Source organism: Carassius auratus, unplaced genomic scaffold (genome assembly GCF_003368295.1).
Source record: "Carassius auratus strain Wakin unplaced genomic scaffold, ASM336829v1 scaf_tig00030446, whole genome shotgun sequence".
Classification (NCBI taxonomy): domain Eukaryota; kingdom Metazoa; phylum Chordata; class Actinopteri; order Cypriniformes; family Cyprinidae; genus Carassius; species Carassius auratus.
In genome coordinates, this window is record NW_020525854.1 from 273,991 (window position 1) to 288,112 (window position 14,122).

General features: G+C 41.0%; 1 protein-coding gene across 2 annotated transcripts in view; it reads left to right on the top strand.

The window, feature by feature from the left end:
- The window catches only part of LOC113080236 (neurexin-2), a 269,544-nt gene extending 256,920 nt beyond the window's left edge, over positions 1 to 12,624 (top strand). For both annotated transcript variants that reach the window (XM_026252449.1, XM_026252447.1), the window contains 3 exons: positions 772 to 1,094; positions 3,796 to 3,874; positions 11,400 to 12,624. In XM_026252449.1, the coding sequence (XP_026108234.1) occupies positions 772 to 1,094; positions 3,796 to 3,874; positions 11,400 to 12,271 (1,274 nt within the window). In that variant the 3' untranslated portion in view covers positions 12,272 to 12,624. The remainder of the gene's footprint in view (positions 1 to 771; positions 1,095 to 3,795; positions 3,875 to 11,399) is intronic.
- Positions 12,625 to 14,122: the final 1,498 nt, after the last annotated feature.

Consider the following 14,122-nt stretch of genomic DNA (forward strand, 5'->3'; position numbering starts at 1 on the left):
CATCATCATCATCAGAGGCAACATTAAAGCATTAAAACCATCCGAATCAAACACCATCAGTCTCACAAACTGCTTTCCTTTGCTTTCTGTCCGTCTTTCATCATCAGCTGCTCTATGAATATTTCCCATCTTCATCATCTTATTCATTCTGTCCATCTCTCGTCTCTGAAAGCCTGTAAAGGTCATTCTGCCCGCGTGAGGTTTCCATGGAGATGAGGATGAGGATGGCGTGTGAATGAGAGAGAAACCTCACTCTCGGTAACACAAGCGAGGTTGACCGCCAGCTTTAACTGTGATTTGATACAGTACGAGAAGATGCAAAACCACATCATGTGACACAGTTATATCAGACTATACAGTGAGACACACACACACACACACACATAGATGGATAGATGATGTATTTATTTATTTGTTTAATTATTTATTTGTTATATGTTTTGTTTTATTTCATTAATTAGTTTTTTCTACTTGTTTGTTTTTTCTTTTGAATTAATTTGGATTATTTATTTATTTTTCTGTTCATTATTTTTGTATTTTTGTTTGTTTTCCTATTTTTCTTCTGTTTGGTGGTTCTCTTTGTTCTCAAGTTTAATTGATTTGCCGTTGATGTATTCTAATGTTTTGTAGGACGCAGTGCATTAATATCATTCAGAGTCTGGCTGTGGTCTCAGGGTGTTATCGGGAGTGTTTGCGGGCGTTTCTCTGTGTGTGTGTGTGTCTCTCAGTGACCCGAGGCTGATGGCAGGGTGTGTTTCTCGCCCTCCGCAGGTCGGCAGCTGACCATCTTCAACAGCCAGGCCTTCATTAAGGTGGGCGGGGGTGAGAAGGGCCGTAACTTCCAGGGTCAGGTCTCAGGGCTGTACTATAACGGCCTGCAGGTGCTGAAGCTGGCGGCGGAGGGCGATCCGAACGTTCAGGTGCAGGGGAACCTGCGTCTGGTGGGAGACGTGCCCTCCGTCATGAGCACCGACACCACCTCCACCACACCCCTCGCAGACATGTCCACCACCATCATGGAGACCACCACCACCATGGCCACCACCACCACCCGCAGACAGCGCTCACCCACCATGAGAGACAGCGTCACGCAGGTCAGTAACAGTAACACTGAGATCAGACAGAGAAAACAGGAGCAAAAGATCCAGTGTGTGGGAGAACAGTTCTTCTCTTGTTTTTAATGAGTGTCAGGATTCATTTCTGTGATGATCAACACACTGTAGGCCTGCAGGATTGATATATGTATATGGACTGGGATTGAAAAACAGCCCCCAAATAGGCTCACCACCACAACTACACACAATATCTATCTCACAATATTACAGCAATCCTGTCGCATTGATGGCAGATAACATCACAAAACTCAGGATGATCCTGAGCGGGGCTAAACAGGCAGTGGTGTAGAATCGGTGGGCGGGGCTAAACAGGGAGTGGTGTAGAATCGGTGGGCGGGGCTAAACAGGCAGTGGTGTAGAATCGGTGGGCGGGGCTAAACAGGGAGTGGTGTAGACTCAGTGGGCGGGGCTAAACAGGCAGTGATGTGGAATCGGTGGGCGGGGCTAAACAGGCAGTGGTGTAGACTCAGTGGGCGGGGCTAAACAGGCAGTGGTGTAGAATCGTTGGGCGGGGCTAAACAGGCAGTGATGTGGAATCGGTAGGCGGGGCTAAACAGGCAGTGGTGTAGACTCAGTGGGTGGGGCTAAACAGGCAGTGATGTGGAATCGGTGGGCGGGGCAATACAGGCAGTGGTGTAGAATCGGTGGGCGGGGCTAAAAAGGCAGTGATGTGGAATCGGTGGGCGGGGCTAAACAGGCAGTGATGAGGAATCGGTGGGCGGGGCTATACAGACAGTGGTGTAGAATCGGTGGGCGGGGCCTAACAGAATGATGTAGAATCGGTGTGTGGGGCTAATTAGGTAGGGGAGTAGAATCTGTGGTCAGGACTAAACAGGCAGTGATGTAGAATCAGTGGGCGGGGCTAAACAGGCAGTGATGTGGAATATGTGGTCAGGACTAAACAGGCAGTGATGTATAATCGGTGGGCGGGGCTAAACAGGCAGTGCAGTAGAATCAGCTGTGGAATTCTGTAATAGTAACTTCATTCTGCAGATCTTTTGCTGTAGCGGTGCTCCAGTAGCAGATGTAGGTCTGAAACAGTATGTACAGGCTGTTTAAATGAAGCTGTCGTGACGCCACAGGCCTACAGTCTGCGTACAATCTCAAAAAACCCCTCAGAAATGTCAGATGTACAGCAGTGACCCACAGCCATCTTAAATGTTCTCATGAGCTGTTGGACTGTATACCGGATACTACAACTCATCTCACAAGTATGAAAACACACGCCGGCGTTTGTCTGCAGTTATTAGCTTTCCTCTTCCTGTACTGAGAGTGGACTCAAATCCAGCTCAATGTTTCACAAACAAGAAGAGACATTTGATAATGGCAACGAAACATTCAAAACAGCAGCCCTTTAATATTTGAAGAACAAAAGCCTTTCCAGGGGGAATGGTTTCGGGGCTGTGGCGTTAATGTATTCACCGGGCAGAGGATGAATTAAACGATTCCGCACAACTGAAATGTCATGTTGGGTTACAGAAACACGTGATGCTGAAATGTGATTTTGATCACGGCGCTCCAAATGATGTAGTCTCTAATAAATATCACTTTATGAAATAAATAAGTGAAGAACCACTCCAGGCTTCAGTACAATAGTCTGCAGCTTTTCAGAACTAATTAAAAGAAAACAGGATTGTGTCCCGCGGCTGGTTCAGCGAGTGTGAGCGTCAAATAAATCTGCTGAGAATGAGTTCCTCGTCCAGTTCACGGTCACACAACCAATCCGTGCATTCAGGACTAACGCCAAGTACTGCTTCTCTTCATACACTTATTTAATTATACTGTATCTATCATCAGAATTGCATTTTGGAAGAGTTTGTATTCCTAAATATTTTAGTAACAATCAGTTCAGATTTTTTTTTTAAGGTTTATATTAGTTTGCAGTTTAGGTATTCTGATTAGTGACTAATTACACAGTATACAGTGTTGTTTTGAACAGTCAGTTTACATTTTTATTTTAGTACGTTAATTTAATGAGAATCTTTGCCTTGGCAATTAGCTGATTGTTTTATAGTTTGAGTTTGAGTTATGGACAGACAGATAGACAGATTGGCGGACAGATAGATGGATGGATAGACAGATAGATGGATGAACAGACAAAAGGGAAGATGATAGATGGATGAGAGATAGAGAGATGGATGGATGGATGCACAGATAGACATACAAATGCACGGACAGAAAGACTAATGGAAAGATAGATGGATAGACAGACAGACAGTTGTAGGGACAGATAAATGGAAAGATGGACAAGCAGATGGATGGACAGGAAGTCAATCACAGGTCTGATCAGAAGCTCTTTGTTTTGATGGAGAATCTCTCTGCTGAGGTTTCACCGCTGACTGTGTTTTCCTCAGAGAGATTCATTTTCTCTGTAAGTGCAGATGCTGAAATTAGTTTGACGTGTCATGAGAAACGGATGAGAATGATTTCAGACACTGTGTCTGGCAGCTTTGGCTCAGAGATGACAGTCTCCAGTGCTCTGTGTGTTCAGATACGACGTTATATATTTACACATGGGCACCTGATTAATGGACTGAAAGCAGAGCTGCAGTCAGAGAGTGTGAGGGATCATCACATGACAGCTGTGTCTATGGATGTGGTTGGTGTCTGATGTATTTTTAATTCATTATATTGAAGATAGACACTGTACTGACTGTCTGACTTTTCCTTTTATCTGCAGAATACTGACGATCTCTTAGTAGCGTCAGCAGAATGTCCGAGTGATGATGAAGATCTCGAGGAGTGTGAGCCTGGAAACGGTGAGTCAGTCTTATCATCCTTGTGTGTTTTTATATGCTGTAAACACACACACACACACACACACACACACACAATCTCATCCAGTGTGCAGCTGTGATTGGACAAAATATGCCTCAGTTAAAGCTGACAATCAGATTCAACCTAAATTAATGTCATGTAGAAGGAACTCTTATGGTTTGAAGTTATTAATAAATGTATATTGTACCATACAATGTCTTTAATCATTTTCATTTCATAAAGTAGCTTTGAGTGTTGGAGCCTGATCAATTATAAATATAATTCATAATAAATATAAATTAAGGAAACTAAAAGAGATTATTTTCTCATGTTGAAGTCAAGTCAAGTCACCTTTATTCATCTAGCACTTTTAACAGCATTAAATGAGAAAATAGTTTGTCAATACTGCAAAAGGGCAGTTCATCATTGATTTCATCATCCAGCTCAGTTCAGTTTAAATAGTATCTGTGCAACTGTAAATGAAGTGACCCCAACTAAGCAAGCCAGAGGCGAGTGACAGTCCCATTTCAGGTGATTCATGTGTTAGAAGACCCGTCACCGGTTTCGTCATGTGATAATAACAGCAGCTGAAGATCAAGAGGATACAGACTGAACCAGATCTATCCTAGCAACACCTTAGAATCCAGCTATCCACTACATAGAAATCACTGACACACCTTAGCAACATACCAGCATCTGCCTAGCAACCACCAACAATGCTTCAGAACACCCCAGAAACCTCCAAGGCACACCATAGCACCCATCTGATGGTGAGCATCAGTTCATCTGTGTTTCTGAAAGCAAATATTTCTATTGCACACTGGAGCAGAAAAGAAGGACAAAGAGCGCAAACAAACTGTGTGACTCACCGTCAAATGCTGGACAACAAAGTAAAAGAAAACAAGAAAGATGAAGTACAAATCAAACACAGAGAGGAGAGAGCGAGAGAGAGAGACTCTGACTTGCATTAGCATGTTCCTCACATCTGCTGGATCATGAAATAAATAGATGAGCCACAGATGAAGCAGAGAGATACGGACGGATGGATGGAGGGACAGAAATCTCCGTATTGCATTTCTGCTCCAGGGTCCCACAGAAACGTCCCTCATCTCAGCTGATCTCCATGGGCCAATTAATCTCTGCCCACATTAGAAGCTCCTAATTATATCATTCACTGGAGCCTGCCGACCATTCTCCACTTTATAATGAGCTGAAACTACAACTGCACAACAATCTGACTGTAACACACAAACACACCAGAGTATGACTGTTACACACAAACATAATAGAAAGTAAAATAATCTTGAAGAACAAAAATAAAACAAGCAATTTTAAAACTTTGGAAATTATTTTAAAATTGACTTATTTAAAATGAATTTAAAACAAGTAGAAATAGAAAATTATTTTACATAAAATACAGTGAATATGTAAAACACAGTGCAATCATTTCGGACATGGCACAGTGCTCATTCAATAAATGCACAGCTAAACACATGGGTTTTGAGTCTAGATTTAAATGTGACTACTGTTTTAGCACATCTGAGTACCCTTCTAAGATTGACAAGAACCATTTGAGTACCATCCCAGAAAGCCCGACCCAGTTTTCCAGTCTCTCTATTAGTGTGTTATGATCGACAGTGTCAAACACACTACAGTCTGACTTACAAACATGCGACAGTCTGACTGTTACACACAAACACACTACAGTATGACTGTAACACAAATACAAGACAATCTGATGGTTACAAACAAAAACACACTTCATTCTGACTTTAACACAGCAGAGTGTTAAACAAAAACAAGACAGACTGACTGTTACGAACACACACACACACACACACACACTACAGTCTGGCTGTTGCTCAGAAACACACTACAGCCTGACTGTTACACAAACAAACTACAGACTGTTTCAAAGACAACAGTCTGACTTTTACACACAACAGAGTGACTGTTAGACACAAACATACAAACAGCATTATATCTCAAACCTACAGCTGCATAGATAGATTGTGATGATGAGACAGTTTGAATGTTACACACAACACACTACAGTCTGACTGTTACACACAAAGATGAGACAGTCTGACCACTACACATAAACACACAACAGCATGACTATAACAAACACACATCGGTCTGTTACACACACACACGCAAGACAATCTGACTGTTACACACAAACACACAACAACATGACTATAACAAGCACACATCAGTCTGACTGTCACACACAAACAAACAACAGCATGACTATAACAAACACTTGTCAGTCTGGCTGTTACACACAAACAAGAGACAGTCTGACTGTCACACAAATAACACACTACTGTCTGACTGTTACACAAACACACTACAGTCTGACTGTCACACACAAAGACGAGACAGTCTGCTACACACAAACACAACAGTATGACTATAACAAACACATTTCAGTCTGTTACACACAAACACAAGACAATGGGTCTCATTCATGAAACATTCGTAAATATACGAGTAAATATCTGAGTGATTTGCGCGTAAAGAAAACTTCCCGAAAACTCTTCTCCTGATTCACAAAAACTTCGTAAACGTCAGATGTGATAGTGAAATGTGTGTGTGTGTTAATGAATTCCAATCAGTCGTAAATGGGACGCGCGTGCACGCTAACTCTCAATTACCATAAATCCCGCCTATTAAATCCGACTGACAACTATATATGATATATATGTGCATCATATTATGACACCAAACGAAGGATTTCAACATGTCTTCTCAAAAGCGACTGAAAAAGAAACATTTCTCAGCTGCAGAAATTGAAGTTTTATAATCAGAAGTTCATTCAAAACGCCACATTTTATTTTCAAGCGTAGGCTACTAGTGGCATATCAGGTCCTAAAAAAGGAAGTTTGGCAGCATATTACAGATCCTCCCTTACGAAAAATTACCATGGTTTTATTATAGTAAAACTGTAGTAACCCATGTTTTTTTGGCGTATTGACTCCCATTTGTCTAACCACAGATTTACTACATATACCGTGGTTAAACTGGTTAATATAGCAAAACCATGGTTAATTTGTGGTTACCATGGTTTAACTATAGTAACCATGGTTTTTTGGTTTCATTTGTAGTAAAACCATGGTTAATTTCCGTAAGGGCTATTACTGGCTCTCATTATAAAAGTTAAAAGAAAAACCGTATCTAATTAATATATATAATATTTTTTTCAAATGCTGTGTAAATATGTACCCGATTATGAATTAAAATGCAGCCGTATTAATGAGCAAAACGTTCAGACGTTAAACGCACTATTTACGCGTGGCTGGGAGCAGGTGTAGATTTCTTTCGTACCAACTAACATTTGGAAAATACGAACGTTTTAATGAATCCGAAAATTTACGCCAAAACCACTTTACACGCGATTTACACAAAAATTCGTTCTGCTCGTGTTTCATGAATGAGACCCAATGTGACTGTCACACACAAACACACAACAGCATGACTATAACAAACACTTGTCAGTCTGACTGTTACACACAAACACATGACAGTCTGACTGACACACTACAGTCTGACTAACCAACAAATACACTATTGTCTTTTATACAAACACACTAAAGTAGACTGTAGTGTGACTGTTACACACAAACAAGACAGACTGACTGTTACACACACATACACAAACAAACACACACACTTCATTCTGTAATATTTCATTGTACAGGCTAATATTTCTATTTGGCTTTATTTTTTATTTCAGTTTTAGTAGTTTTGTTTTTGGGCTTTTGTCATTTATTTAGTTTTAGAGGGGAGGGGTATTTCTTTTAGCTTTAACTTATTTCAGTTAGATTCCAAGCCAACATTTCTATTTTTTAAAATTTTTACTTTTTATTATTTAATCATTCTATTTATTTAAATATTGATATATTTATATGCAGTGAACAAAAATGATTTGAACAGTTTTACTTAACAATGTTGTATGCAGTGAAGCATTTATCCTGCATATACATTCATTATATGTGAGGCATTCCAACAATTAATTCTTATGTATATAAAAAAAAAAATTATATATATATATATATATATATATATATATATATATATATATATATATGTGTGTGTGTGTGTGTGTGTGTGTAAGAACAAGAAGCAGGTTTTGATTTATAGCTTTAGAAATTGGTTTCACTGGCTTTATAGAAACCATAAAGCAGCTCCGTGTCTCTTCAAATATAATCAAGATTAATTTATTAGTTGCAGAAGCAAGACTAACAAAACAAACATGAATATTTCATCCTGCTGCATATGAAATGTGTGGTTTGATGTGAAGCGAGTACATTTATAGAGGTTAATCTCAGTCTCTCTGAGCGTCTAGGCTCCCGGTGTCTTCTGTCATCAATTATTAAGCATTGGGGTCGGTCTCTCCCCCGCCATCTCTCTAGTGTTCAGCTTCAAAATCAAATTAGCTAAGAGAGAGACAACTCCAATCTCAGCCCTCCCCATGGCAAGAGCGCCCGCAGCAAACAGCAGTCACATTTCCAGCTTTCATTACTGTGTGGATGTAAACAGGCTCCTGAATGTCCAAAATAAGCTGGACTTTATTCCTGACATACGAGTCTCTCTCATTGTGCTGCTCATCTTGTCATTAATGATCCAGTAGAGCATCCATTCAACGTGCAGGGTTCTGCTCAAACCTCCAGGACAAAACACTTCAGTATTTTTGTATTATTTTCCAGTAATCATATCTAATAATTCTCAAAAATTAAGTGTTTATGTTTTAATGAAGAAACAAATGTCCCCAATAGTGGATTGTTTTCTTGCTCCCTAAAAGCATAAAGTAATTTAGGAATCTTTTTTTTTTTCTTTTCTTTTCTTTTTCTTTTTTTTTTCAGAAACCGAGACATAATATTAAAATTTTGCTTCTCGAGTAAATGTAACCTGATTTAAGGAAGTTTAGATATTTGTACTGCAAAACAAACCAAAAAACTGTAAAATAAAATTATATTTTGCAGTCCATTTAGACAGATCTCAGAATCATGAACAATATTGGGTGTAATGTAATTAAGTCTTTCATTTCTGAGAGAGGTTACGCTTGATTTTTCTGTAGTTTAATTACTTCTTTACTTAGTTACTTCTGATGTAACATGTATTACTTTTTAAGAGATAGTAACCTAATTTTAATGTTGAAGATGTAATTAGTAGCTATTAATTAATGACTTGTTTAGAGTATCTTATCCAAGACTGATCATGAATTCAGTGAAGGAGAGAAAAAGATGTTTTGTTTTTGTTTTGTTGCTGTGCTTGTATTTCCATTTTCATCTCAAAACTGCAGTATAAGCACAAAAGTGTCTATTTTTACTTTGTGTTTATGCAGGTGCTCTGTGCTAGACTAGTTCAGGATTCTTGATTTAATTCTGTGATTTCTAACTGTTAATGACATTTAATTTGCCAGTTAAAGAACAGTGCGTCTCTGGTAGTTTGTCTGGCTTAAATTGCATCTCTCGCGATGGATTTACAACAGACAGACGTAAGTGTCATCTGTTGCAGTTTAAGAAATTAAAGCATGAATAAAGCTGCAGTCATTACTCCAGTTCCACTACAGACAATCATCTAGAAACAAGTGAGAACAGCACTGCGCTAAGCATGTGAGATATTCGTTTGTACGCATGAGTCATGATGCTATTCTGATGTTGTTCTTGTTATCAACGCAACTGTCACAGGAGGCAACTTTGACCAATCACATACTGCTGGAACAAAGATTTCTTATCTATATGAGATTTGTCACAAACACACAGACGACTGATGGGTTGTGCAAACGTTCACTGACTTGTGCGTCTGCGGATTGACGGTTTGAGAAAGTTTATCGTTTGCATATCTTTGCTCATTTCCATTAGTTCTCCTTCATGTGCATTTTAGAGAAGATACTAGAAGGTAATATCAGGATTGAAGGTTCCTCTCCTGAGAGCGATTCCGCCCTCTTTGGGAACAGATTGCTCTGGATTTCCTTGCGTATCGTAAGATATTCCAACAAATTTAATAAAAGAAGGAAATATTGTTGTGCCCAGTGGCACATTAACACGTGGTCTCAGCGGTGTCAGTTACTGAATTATCAGACTCCATTCGGCGCCCTTGACAGATCGTTCCTCTAAATGGCTGGTCGCCTCCAGCAACTTTTTTCAAGCAATGGGTATAAAATATTTGTCGGTGGTAAATGTGCATTAATTTTATTCTGAAGCGCTCCCCAGACTCTCAACCCGCAGATGCACGCTTCTATACCGGGGCTGATGGGTGGGACAGACTCTGTAAAAGATACCATTAACATACTGTTTCCTTTTCAGCTTCTAACAGATGTATGTGTGTTCTGAATGTTAATGTAACCTTTCCTCCTGGTAGATTCTGAGTTTTGAGCTTAATGACTCTGTTCATCAGTATGCAAACAGGATGGCCTTTTTGAAGGTTCTTCTGGTTAAGGGGTGGGTGCCGTGTTGATGCCATGGTTTGAGGAGGTTTCCCAAAGCGCCCAAACCCCCCCAACCCCCCCCCCCAAGCAATGTTTGTCACACTAATTTGCCTCATCATATGAAAAACAATGTGCATTATGTGTTTAAACAAAACAATCTCTTCTGCACCCCGTTTTCCTACATTCTTGCTCCATCTCAGGTGGTGATGCCTCAGATGAAATTGTTTGATAAATCTGAGCTGAATCCTAATGAATGCTTGAATACGTTGTGTGTAATTTCAACTTTTGACATTCCTTGACAAGCCTATTCCGGGGGAAAATACAGCCTTTTGTTATTCATGGTATGATATTTCCCAGGGACAGGCTTATGGATAATTATCTTGAAAGATTTGGTCTGTGTTTTTGGGGGGGGGGGGGGGGGTATTGTGGGACAGTAATTTGAAAATATCACCTTTGGTACCCCGGGGTGAGAGTGGAAAGTTTTGCATATAGATCCTCATCATTAGCAAGCTATCACCATGCCAACGGGGAGCGGGGATTATGAGCCTTATGAGCTCTGGGAAAACACTGAATGATGAGTTCAAAACACTTTACCTACTTTTAAACATGGGCTGAAATTTGTTTATCACTATCCCAGAACAATCTTACACAGCTTTGTTTTTGTAATTTTTTTTTTCATGCAAAAATCATGCGGCCAATTTGTTAATGTAAGTGACCTGTACTACGTGGTTTGCTCTCTTCTTAAACATGCAGTCAGTGAGTGGAGGTTAGCACAGCTAGCATTAGCATTAGCACAGATGTAGAACTGTTTTTGTAGGATTTTTACATGAATGTACCTTCTAGCTGGTCTAGCACATGCTTAACTTAATATTTCTCTGTATTACTCTAACCCTGTAATGTATACAGCTGTAGTGACTTAGCCTTAGCCTAGCTGTTTATAGACTGATTTTAAATAGATGCTAACGAAACTAACTTTAGAACTAACCTCATTAAGTCTTAGTGCTGTTCTAATGATGGTTCTTCTCTCTCTCTTGTGCATTAATTTGCTTGTGTTCCAACTAACACTGTGTTCCTTCTCTCTTTCATCCTAGGAGGTGAACTAGTGTTGCCAATTATAACTGTGGATTCCCTTGACCCCCCATCAATTGTGACACATTACCCCGTTATTCCCCCGCCCCCGACCTATCGCCCCTTCCTCACTTTGCTCGAGACCACCAAAGATTCTCTCCCCTTGCCCGGCCGGCCCCCCTGTCCGCTGGACCAGGAGGACTGTGAAGAGCCCATGGAGGTCTCGGCCTATGGCTCGGGCGAGATGACGGAGTCCGATGATGAGGATTATTATAAAAACTCCCCCCTTGTCACTGACCGGACTGTACTCCCCCCTCCCCCTGCAGCCGGGGACCCCCGAGGCGACCGGCCAATCGCACATAATCCCAAGTCCCATCGCCCTCCGCTCCCGTTCGCCCCCACGGCGCCCCCGGTGCCCCGGCTCAAACCCGGCATCAACAGTGGCCCCAACATCCCCGCGGGTAAAATGAACACCCGCGACCAGGTGCTGCTGCCGCCCGTACAGCCGTCGGGCGACCCGGAATATGGCGGGCGGCACCGGCATGTCCCAGGTATAACGTATCCTCCCAATTTTCCCCATGTGCCCACTACAGACCCCTCATCACCAGACCGAGGGCCTCCAGGAGCAGTGGAGGTGATCCGAGAGTCCAGTAGCACGACGGGCATGGTGGTGGGCATTGTGGCTGCAGCCGCTCTCTGTATCCTCATCCTACTCTATGCCATGTACAAGTATCGCAACCGCGATGAAGGCTCCTACCAGGTGGACCAGAGTCGCAACTACATCAGCAACTCGGCCACGCAAAGCAACGGAGCCCTGGTGAAGGAGAAGCAACCCGGTGCAGCCAAGATGGGCACAAAGAGCAAGAAGAACAAAGACAAGGAGTATTACGTCTGAGCTCGGCCTCCAGAGGGACCGAGGCGGAAGCGAGGGGGAGAAGGAGAGAGATAGGATGAGGAATGGAAAGGGAGGTCCGAGTATTTATTGCAGTTTACCAGTCACATTTAGAGCTCTGACATCAGTCTTCTTTAATTTCCAATCTAGCTGTAGGTTTCATTTCCAGTAAGAGAGTATATGAGTTCGAAAGCACATAGGATTCAGAATCACCCCCTCCCTCATTTCCATTTTTGATAACTAATCCCTATTACCAAAATAAAAATTCCCTCACTTGTAATTTAACACTCTAGTTTGTACTTTGTTAATACTAGTCCTCAATATTCAGAAAATCTCATAATCTGATGTCAAAACACCCCCGTATGCCAGGCTGATTGGGCGATCCATTGTTGCTCCATTAAAGTATTGGACACTACTCCGTAATACTGCCAAACCAGCTCCGTGTCAAATCCGTCTCCCTCTCTTTCCAAGTGATTCACGTTTCCATTCTCCCGTCCCATCATCCCTCTCTTTCTCTCTTTCCTCACACCCTTTCTTGGCTTGTTCTCTCTTTTTCTCCTTGGTGCTCAGGAGCAGATGCAACGTAATTCTGTTGTGTTTCCAGCATGTGGTATTCAAAATGAAAAGAGACAAAAACTGTTCTGTGGAGTTAAACAAATAAATATATATCTATATATCAAACTGTTACAACTAGCGAAACATCTGTGGATGATACCTTAAGCCCCTAGGACTCTCGGTGGCCTGCAGTCACCCTGCATTCAAGCAAATATTCGTTGTGTGTTTTTGGGGTTCCCCAAGGATCTGTCCTGGACCCGCTGAGGATCTTGGTTTCTGCTCCACATTTAAGAACATGAAACCCCCAGCAGCAAATAGATATATTCAAATACAAAGACAAAGGGACATGAGCAACTGAAGGTCTGATGCGCTTGATCATGCCAACAAACCGTATCAGTGGAAAACAGCAGAGCAGGATGCTAGGATGTCTTTTGTTTTGTTTTCTATATGTGTGTGTGTCTGTATGTGTGCTTTTTTATTTAGTCACAATGTCAAAGGGAAAAGACAATAACGATCCAATTAATGTAAATCCCATGTAGGGAACGTAAACTCAGCTGCGTCTTTGACCACGTTCTCTCAGGAGGAAAGAAGGTATGAACTTTGAGCATTTAATGGAACGAACTCTCAAATGAAAGACAAAATGGCTTGTTCCTTGGAAGATGTACATCTTGAACTCTAGTATTCAAATTTTCTCAACTCTATGAAAAGAACTAAACTCTACATTGAAAAGAAAATGTTTAAAACAGTTTGTGAAATGTCTAAATATTTGAATCTCATCCCAGTGCTAAAAGAGATGTGTTTTTCCTAATTATCATCCGTAAGAAAAAAAAAAAGAAAAACAAAAAAGAAAGTGCAGTGAAATGCAAAGATCAGTGAATCAGATTCCAGAAAGCAGATGCTCTTTTTAGTATAAAACAGCAAAATGTGATTTGGTTTACAAGAGAACATTTCCTTTACAGGCAGGAGAGTATCTCTTTGTATCCAGAAGACTTTGATCATCATCATCATCCTCCGTTTAAATCATGTTGCTCGCTTTACTCAGCGTGTGGAGGGCTGTTCATACTCCATTCTCACTCAATGAGGACCAGACGTCATCATCATCATTCACTCTTTCATCTCTGTGTGTTTGTGTGAGCGTTTGTCTGTGTGAATGTGTTTCCATTCTATCCGTTCCAGTTCAGGTTTGTCGGATGCGTTTCTCCTCAGCTCTCTTGTTCTTTCTAAATGTTATTGTAGAGTGTCCCAGTGAGATGAATCTGCATATGTGTATATTATCAGAAGGGAATACAATTGGTTATA